The sequence below is a fragment of the Coffea arabica genome, chromosome 7c, assembly GCF_036785885.1.
Source record: "Coffea arabica cultivar ET-39 chromosome 7c, Coffea Arabica ET-39 HiFi, whole genome shotgun sequence".
NCBI lineage: Eukaryota > Viridiplantae > Streptophyta > Magnoliopsida > Gentianales > Rubiaceae > Coffea > Coffea arabica.
Window position 1 is genome coordinate 12,715,998 of NC_092322.1, and position 8,557 is coordinate 12,724,554.

The 8,557-nt window shown below is 35.6% G+C and overlaps 2 protein-coding genes across 2 annotated transcripts; both read left to right on the plus strand.

The window, feature by feature from the left end:
* Positions 1-926: 926 nt before the first annotated feature.
* LOC113739516 (protein MIZU-KUSSEI 1-like) lies at positions 927-1,643 on the plus strand. The gene has a single exon (XM_027266740.1). It carries the CDS (start codon positions 927-929, stop codon positions 1,641-1,643), a length of 717 nt encoding a protein of 238 aa, XP_027122541.1.
* A 3,159-nt stretch (positions 1,644-4,802) lies between these two features.
* Positions 4,803-7,015, plus strand: LOC113738699 (stress enhanced protein 2, chloroplastic-like). The gene is made up of 2 exons (XM_027265943.2): positions 4,803-5,280; positions 6,118-7,015. The coding sequence occupies exons 1-2, from the start codon at positions 4,924-4,926 to the stop codon at positions 6,388-6,390; spliced, it is 630 nt and encodes a 209-aa protein (XP_027121744.1). The 5' UTR covers positions 4,803-4,923; the 3' UTR covers positions 6,391-7,015.
* The last annotated feature ends 1,542 nt before the right edge of the window (positions 7,016-8,557 follow it).

The following is an 8,557-nucleotide window of genomic DNA, read 5'->3' on the forward strand; positions in this document are numbered from 1 at the left end:
ATATATAATGATGATAAGAATAACACTTGACACCTGTGTTTTCAAACTCGGACCGGACCGGCCGGTCCGACCGGTTGAACCGGGAACCGGCCAAGTGTCCGGTCCGAGTTGGTCATCAGAACCGGGAGATTCAAGACCTGGTCAACTCCGGTCAAAAACCGGGTTTGACCGGTACAAAACCGGAAAAACCGGTCCAACAGGAGCTTTTGTAAAAAAAGTTCAAACTTTTTTAATATTATGTTTTGGCCCCCTAAATTGTGAAAACTTATTAATATACCTCAAATATTTCATACTTTATAAATATTGTCCTAAAATTTGATGTTATTTTTCAATTAAATCCATAATTTTAATTATAAACTTGTTAATGTTTATTAAATAATATAAATTGTTACTTGATTGTTCTAATTTTTTTGTATTTTCTTGTTAAATATATTTGAAACATCAAATATATATGAATATACCTTTATTAATATCAATATGTTATTGGATATTTTATATACAATAATTTAATTTTTAAATAATTTTTATTTATGACGTCATCCGGTTCGACCCCTATCGACCCCCGATCGAACCCATTGACCCCTGACCCCTGACCTCGGCCGAGTCGATATCCGGTCCGGTTCTGAAAACATAGCTTGACACAGATACAAATATAACGTAATCTAGTTTCCAATATTTCAGGTTCCTAAACCCATGGACATCAAACTTAATTCAAGCAAAAGATCCAAAAAAATATCACCAAGTACTAACACCTGAAAATCAGCTCTACAAAGACTTGGCCATAAACTTCAGATCAGCCACTTGATTTGACAACCAAGCCTAGTCTCTCTCCCCCATCTTCTGTCCCTCCTCACTCTCTCTCCATTTCTTTTTCTTTTTCTTCCCTCTCATGGAATTTCTCCATTGCTGGTTGTGACGGACCGGTAATGGGGGAGCCAAGAGTTAGCACTAGCTCTCAATCATCAACCTCATCAAAACCTCCTCCACCTGCGCCACCATTGTCCCTTCTTCAACCATCAACAAAGAAAAAAAACAAGCCAAAAGTTCTTCGCGTTTTTCGATCTGTTTTTCGATCATTTCCCATCATATCACCTGCATGCAAGTTCCCCACTCTTCCGGGAGGCAAAATACCGGATGGAAGGAACAATGCCGGCTCGCGAATCACGGGCACGTTGTTCGGATACCGGAAAGGCCGCGTTAGCCTTTCCATACAAGAAAACCCTAGGACTCTCCCCACGTTGGTTGTAGAGCTGGCCATGCAGACCACCGTATTGCAAAGGGAAATGAGCATAGGGATGGTTCGGATTGCATTAGAATGCGAAAAGAGGCCTGAAAAAGACAAGACAAAAGTGTTAGAGGAGCCCATGTGGACAATGTATTGTAATGGGAAGAAAGCTGGTTATGGGGTCAAAAGGGAGGCTTCAGAGGAAGACTTGTACGTCATGGAAGTTCTCAAGGCCATTTCCATGGGCGCCGGCGTCTTGCCTGGGAAATCAGAGGTGGAGGGGGCAGATGGGGAAATAGCATATATTCGGGCACATTTTGAACGTGTGGTTGGATCAAAGGACTCGGAGACACTGTACATGTTGAGCCCAGAAGGGAACAATGGACCTGAATTGAGTATTTTCTTTGTAAGGGTATGATGATTTTTAGGTCATCTTGGTTATGGTCTCTTTCCATCTCTAATTCATAAGGTGAGTAGTTTTTTGTAGATATATTAGGCCTAGAAAAATATTTGTAGGGGAAAGATTCAATATATGATCAACGAGGTGCAAAGAGAGGGACCGTAAAAGTAATTCATTTATCTGTTCGTTCTTTCGAATATATGTACTCTGCATCTGATTTCACATGGCCATAGACAAATCATTTCATTTTGTTCATATATTGGGGGAAGGGGGGAGAAGGGTGTGGTTAATTAGCTACCTTGATTTCTATATTTCCTTAGGCTTTATCTTGTGATCTGGATTCTAAAAATATGAAATTGCTCAAATTGTATCTTCCACAATTTGGGAATTGACAATAGATTTAATATCTTCCAGCACTTGTGCACTGAATGCAGAAATGGCTAATATTCCACGATTAAGGCGAAAAAGAACCTGTAGAGAGGCGATAATAGCACATTATGGATCAATGTGATGCTTCCCTGAGATTCTAAATCTTCAATGTCTACAGAACTTTAGAAGATGTTCAATGATGGTGGCGAATAAGAAAAAAAAAAAAAAAAAAAAAAAGAAACTCTACTTCCACGTACTGTCAGATGCTGGGATGATTCATGAAGCCATAATGGACCATAAACATGTAGTTGTATTAGGCTCTGATTTGGAGTCAACTTTAATAGATGGTGTCGCTTGAGCAAGATGATAGAGTTGGTGTCATGTTTTTTTGTTAACCCGAATTCGAATCTCTTTTGGAACATTCATCCATCGGACAAGGCTTGCCTAATACGTCTTACTCTTTCATGTGGTTAGTGGGCTATTACACAGGACAAGATTTACTCAGTATACAAGCTTTGTGCGTCTTATTCTTTCGTGTGATTAGCGGACTATTACACAAGATAAGGTTTATCTAGTGTATACTCTCAGATAGCGGCTACAAGTTCTCTTTTAAAAAAAAACTTTAATAGATAGTAATCAGTTTGATCATGCATGGATTCTCGAGATTGTCAGCTGCAGTCCTGTTCATCTCTAGCAAGCTGCATTTATTCACTTCTTTTTTCCTTTAAAAAGTTCTAAATGAAGAAGCTATTAACTATGGACATCCAGGGAAAAGTTTGATTTACACGTACATAAACTGTTGTACTTTTTAGAACATATGGGTTACACGAACAAAATCAGCATTCTTGCCAATAAAAACAAACCAAATTTCACTTGTACAATTATTTAATGCAAGTATAATACCAAATCACAAACTAAGTACAACAATACTAGCTAGTACACAATTGCACCTAACATAAAACGTGTATGATCGAATTCTCTCAAGTATAATAGATTTTGAGTCGTCAACTAATCATAGAGTAGTTGGTCACGAGGGAGAGTTTTAAAATTCCCTTGACCTGCAATCTTATTCAGGATTTTCTAAAAATTTACCAGCGGGTGCAAATGCACCCGTCTGATCTGGTGGCGGTTCAGTCCCCTCCGAGTTCTCATTAACTTCTTTGGATCTACCCTTTCTCTTAGTATAGAGTATAAATAGGTGATCCGATGGCGGTTTAATCCTCTCCGAATTTTTCATTGATCCCTTTAGATTCATTCGTATAAAATAGAATTTATCGTGTCCAGAAAAAAAAAAAAAAAGCTTTTGAGTAAGAACTTATCTAATGGTGACGAGTGCATTGATTGGGACCAACTCCTGTGGCTAGTTCTATATTGCATTGTGGGCCTTCTGAGCGGGGGCAGTTCTACAAGTACATTGTTGCTTAATCTACGAGCAGATAAACCCCAGCACCAGATGTCCTCTAGTTCTTAGGTCTCCAATCGCAGGCTTACCGTATCCAGCAATGCCAAAAATGGGGCTAAAGCTCTCTTCTTTTTAAAATCAAGAAGACACTTTTGATCAGAAGGGGTGGGCTGGACCCCTTTTTGAAACATCTTTTGCATATGGGCCAACAGCTAAGCGACCAATCTTCCGCTTTCAAATGCAATTTTTGAATGCAATATTTGAATGTGTTTGGATAGTAGATTACTTGGAATAATTTTAAAAAAATTATTATAATATTTTTTTGATGTGATATATTTAAAATAAAAAAAGTAATTAGAAATGTATTGATAATACAAGTAAATAAATTATTCAAAATAATTTACAATCCAAAAAAAGAAAACTTTTTTATTTTTCTAATGGAAGTGACATCTTGTTTTCAAATTAGCCAACTATCTTTTTCTCTGAACTACAGTTTTCCTACATTTCAGATCTTCTTTCTACAAAGTCTTCTAATAGCTTTTTTCCTCTACGGGAAGGAGATCACGGTGCCAAGCGAAGGTCTCTTTTCCTATGTTTTTACTAGTAAGAGAGTTGTTCCCTTTCTTAGTGTTTTTTCAGTGAGTAGTTTTTTTTCTCTCCAAAGACAAACTGATTGGGGGGGGGGGGGGGGGGGGGGGGTTTGTGGGTTTTGTTTAGATTTTTGTCTTTTCTTTATTATTATTTTTGTCTTTTTCTTTATTAGATTTAAGAATTTTTTAAGTTCTCCATATTAGATATGGGATTATATATATATATAGCCTTGACACTCCTTAGTGATATTTTATTTAGTAAATTAACGTTAGAGAGTCTAATTTAAGAGTGCGAATATCACTTTTCCTTTTTCTAAATGTGAATGATCATTTCTATTTTCTCGGCGCATCAACTCTTCCTGTCAAGTCGAATAAATCACATTTCATTTTTCTGTTCAATTTTATGAACCAACAATTTTTTTTTTTTTTTTAAAAAGAACCCTAATAGCCATTCAATTAGAGTTAAAAAATTAGATGGATGGAAAATTAAAAAAAAAAAACTAAAATCAATTATCAAAAGTTCAAATTCTTCCCCTGTGAGAGTTTCACCAATGTGAGTGGGATTATCTGGACATCACTTTTCTGAGAAGACTTGATGATTTAATTCAACCACCATTATTATTATTATTATTAACATGTTTAACATGGATCATCAATCTTCTCAAAAGTTCCATCGACAGCAACTTCTACGACCAATTATTCTTCCACGTATCTCCCATACAGACAACAAACAAGAGGCAAGACACCCCACCAATCACAAATCCACACCTCCCATGCGCCAACCTTTCTATCGACGTGGACTCTACAGTGACGACCAAGCCTTGGATAGCTAAAGATTCCTTGGAGACCCAAAAAAGAAAAGAAAAAAAAAAAAAAAGGAAGAAGAAGAACATTCACTTCTGAATCAACCCAGATTCTATATTCTTGTTCCAAGAAAATGGCCTTGGCTAGGCCGGTTTTTTGTGAGTTGAAGTCCCAGAATCCGGTTGTGGAGAAGAGTAGTAGCCTGGGGTTGAATTTGCAGGTTCAGAAGGCTAGAGTTCCTGCTGAGGTTACACAAACCAGTGGAGAAAATGGTGGTAGTAGTACTAGTAGTAGCAGTGCTAAGATTGTGTTGCAGCCAAGACTCTGTACTCTGAGGACTTATGGGTCTGATCGTGTTGGGGTGATGAAAACTAAGGGCGTGAACGGGGAAGATGATCAGATGCCTCGGTTTTTTGCTACTTTGTCTGAGTATATTGAGAGCTCGAAGAAGAGTCATGACTTTGAGATCATCTCTGGTCGTCTTGCCATGGTAAAATTCGACTTTTCTGCTTCATGGTACTAAGACCATATATGCCTTTGTCTCTTTTTTCTCCCATTCTCCATGCTATTGAGATAGATAATATAAATGGTGCAAAACTGTTCATTTTTGTTTTGGAGATTTGACGCAAGCGATTGATTGGTCAAGCGAACACTTAGTATAGCTGGGGAAGAGTTTCTCATAAATTGTCACACAATAGTAGAATCAATTCATGGAGGAGAGATCATCTTCCTGTTTAAATTTTGTGCTGTGGGGATTGAGAATTGGAGAGAGTTTAAGAAACTGGAAAATCCCATAGTTTAACAGTAGTGAATATTAGTCGTTTATTATTTTAGTGTCTACACTTTCTCGTGCTATTTATTGGCATCGAAAATTGTTAATGTCTCGGATCGAAAATTGTTCTATGGCATGATCTTACCTTATAGAAAAAGGAGACAAGATAAAATAATGCACTCAAAGATGAAAAAGAACAGAGGACTTTACATGTAAGTGGAAGCAATTTGGTTGCAGTGATGATTGATGAGTTGCAGTTTTATATGCTGATTGAGGAGGTGATCACTTGATAACAGAAAAAGGTGGATTTTGACTCCAGTAAACGTAGATTGTCATTTGTTCATCAAATCTAATATGGTGTATGTTTATAAATACACTTGGTAACATGACTAGCTAATATCATTTCTCCATTTGTTATTTATTTGGATATGCACGAGCAGGCCTAAAATCACTTTTAACTCCCTCACAAAATTAATCACATAAATCATCTGTAAAGTTTCTTGATTCATTCCTCATAGTCTGAAGTATTAGTTTCATCCCTTCTCTATCTTCCAGGTTGTGTTTGCAGCCACGGTTGGCACAGAGGTAGTGACAGGCAATTCCATATTCAGAAAGATGGATTTACAAGGCATTGCAGGAACTGCAGGGTTTTGTGTGGCAGCTGTAACTTGTGCTGCAGTTTTCGCCTGGTTTTCCAGTGCTCGCAATAGAGTGGGTCGAATCTTTACAGTCAGTTGCAACACGTTTATCGAATCACTGATCGATCAAATCATCGATGGCTTGTTTTATGATAATAATGATTTCGACGATTGGTCTGATGACATCTGAGAAATACGGCAGGAAGATTTAGTCATCATCTATCAGCACTCAGAAGCAATGTGCAGCAACTTTGGTTTCTGCAGTCTGAATCTTCCATTTAGCAGTCTACAGAAAATTAGAAATGGTCTAAATGACAACTCGTTATACTCAAAGAAGATTGTAAATTAGTGATCATGGCTGTGTAAAGCATAGTTAATACAGAGAGAAGGATTAGGCAAAAGCATATATACATATACATGTGTATATATATGTGTGTGTGTGTGAGATCAACTCATCTTTGTCCTGAGGGATCATGGTTCATTAATCATATTATCTATGATTAACTAACTGAAAGGATCCAGGACTTTAATAAGGTTAAGCTGTAAGAATTCAACAAGTCTGTAGTCAGTCTGAAGAGCTTCTTGATTATCTCTTATTTGGCTGAAGAGCACAAGGGGTTGAAGCCTTGAAGGTTCCTATTTCCAACAGTATTTGGTCAATTTCCATGTGTGATGCAGAAAAACAAGATGCTTGATAGAACCTTTGGTTATACTAATTGGTAAATCATGATTGGCAAATACAACTTCTTGGTAATTTGCACTAGAGATGGTTTTGATGTTTTTGCACTGAGAATGTGAATGAAATTCTTACTAAATCTATTGTTTCCATTGATATGCAATCAATTTCAGGTACATATATTGACTAAATCAGTGAATTGAAAAGGGCTATGAAGCATCAAAAACATGATAAAATTTCGGCTAAAAATAGATCATAGAGGCTTTTAGCATGACTTTTTTGACAAATGTAACATAGGCTGGATAACAATCCTCAAGTTTCTTTGAAAAGTATATACTATAAGGATTAATCTTCTGTACACTGACATGATATATATTTTTATTATTAAATGTATGACACATAATTCAAATTTAAATTTAAAACTCAAATTTTGCATATGTATCGTTTATCCAGCCGTGATTATGTATACACCGTCAGTGTATATAAGATTTATTTATACTACAAACGTGTAACATTTTCAAGAAAAATATGAAAACGTGGGGGGAAGTAAGAAAGAAGTTGCCAAACAAAAATGCCTGTAATATTAACTATTGAGGTAAGAAAAATTCCACCTTTTTTGTTCGTTTCCCTGCAACAATCAGCAATCAGGTCAAAAATAATCATTGAGGGGGGAAAGAAAATCGTTTACGAAAATTCATAGGTAATTTGTGAATTGTGATCGATATTTCGATACAATAGTAAGAAAATGACAAGATTATCCCTCTCCAGGCAATTTGTGAATTGTGATGGTAGTTGATTTGACTTGTTTTATGGCAGTTTTGCTATCATATCAGTGGTAAAATTTATGGTGACAATAATAAAACTTGAGACTTGATAATTATGCGAGCCTACATAAATTTTAATTGTCTCGCGCGCAATTAAAACAAAAACATTATAATTTTACACAACAACAAGTCAAGTCACTTTCTTCTTTGCTTTTTTGTTCAAATTAAGTAGAAAACAAATTTGGAATTGGATTTAATATAGTAAAATTGAATAACAAAATTTTGAATTTTTTCCAGTATGGAATTTAGTAAAAATCAAGAACCCGTTTGAATTGCTATTTTTGTGAGTTTTTTTTTTTTGTTGTAAGGAAATGTACTATAGTGATTTGATTAACGTTAACGTGAGATAAAAATTGACAGTTATAAAATGTGTTCATAAAAAATATAAAAATGCTTCTGCAAAAAACTCTAATCTAAAGAAGGGCCAAATTTAGATGGTAATTTAGCAACTTGTCTTTAGGCACTGTTAGCATTGATGGAATGGGAGGGAAAAGAAAGTAGAGGTATTGGAAGGATTTGGTTTTTATTATTTGGATTTATTTTTGAGAAAGGAAAGGAAAGAATAGGGAGGAAATGGGTCGAGTTATTTTATTGAGTTATAACTTCCATCAAAAAAATAGGCAGAAAAGGGAAATGAAACTAAATCAATTGAAATAACTTAAAATTTTTTTAAAAGATCACTTTTTCCTTTCCTTTCAATAAATTAACACTTGATATTTTCCTTTTCTTTCTTTTCCTTTTTCAATCCAAATAAAAATTCAGTATTTTTTTTTTCCTTCCATACTTAATAATTCAAACAAAATGGACAGAAATCACTTTCTTCTACTTTCATTTCTTTTTTTTTTTTTTCCCATTGA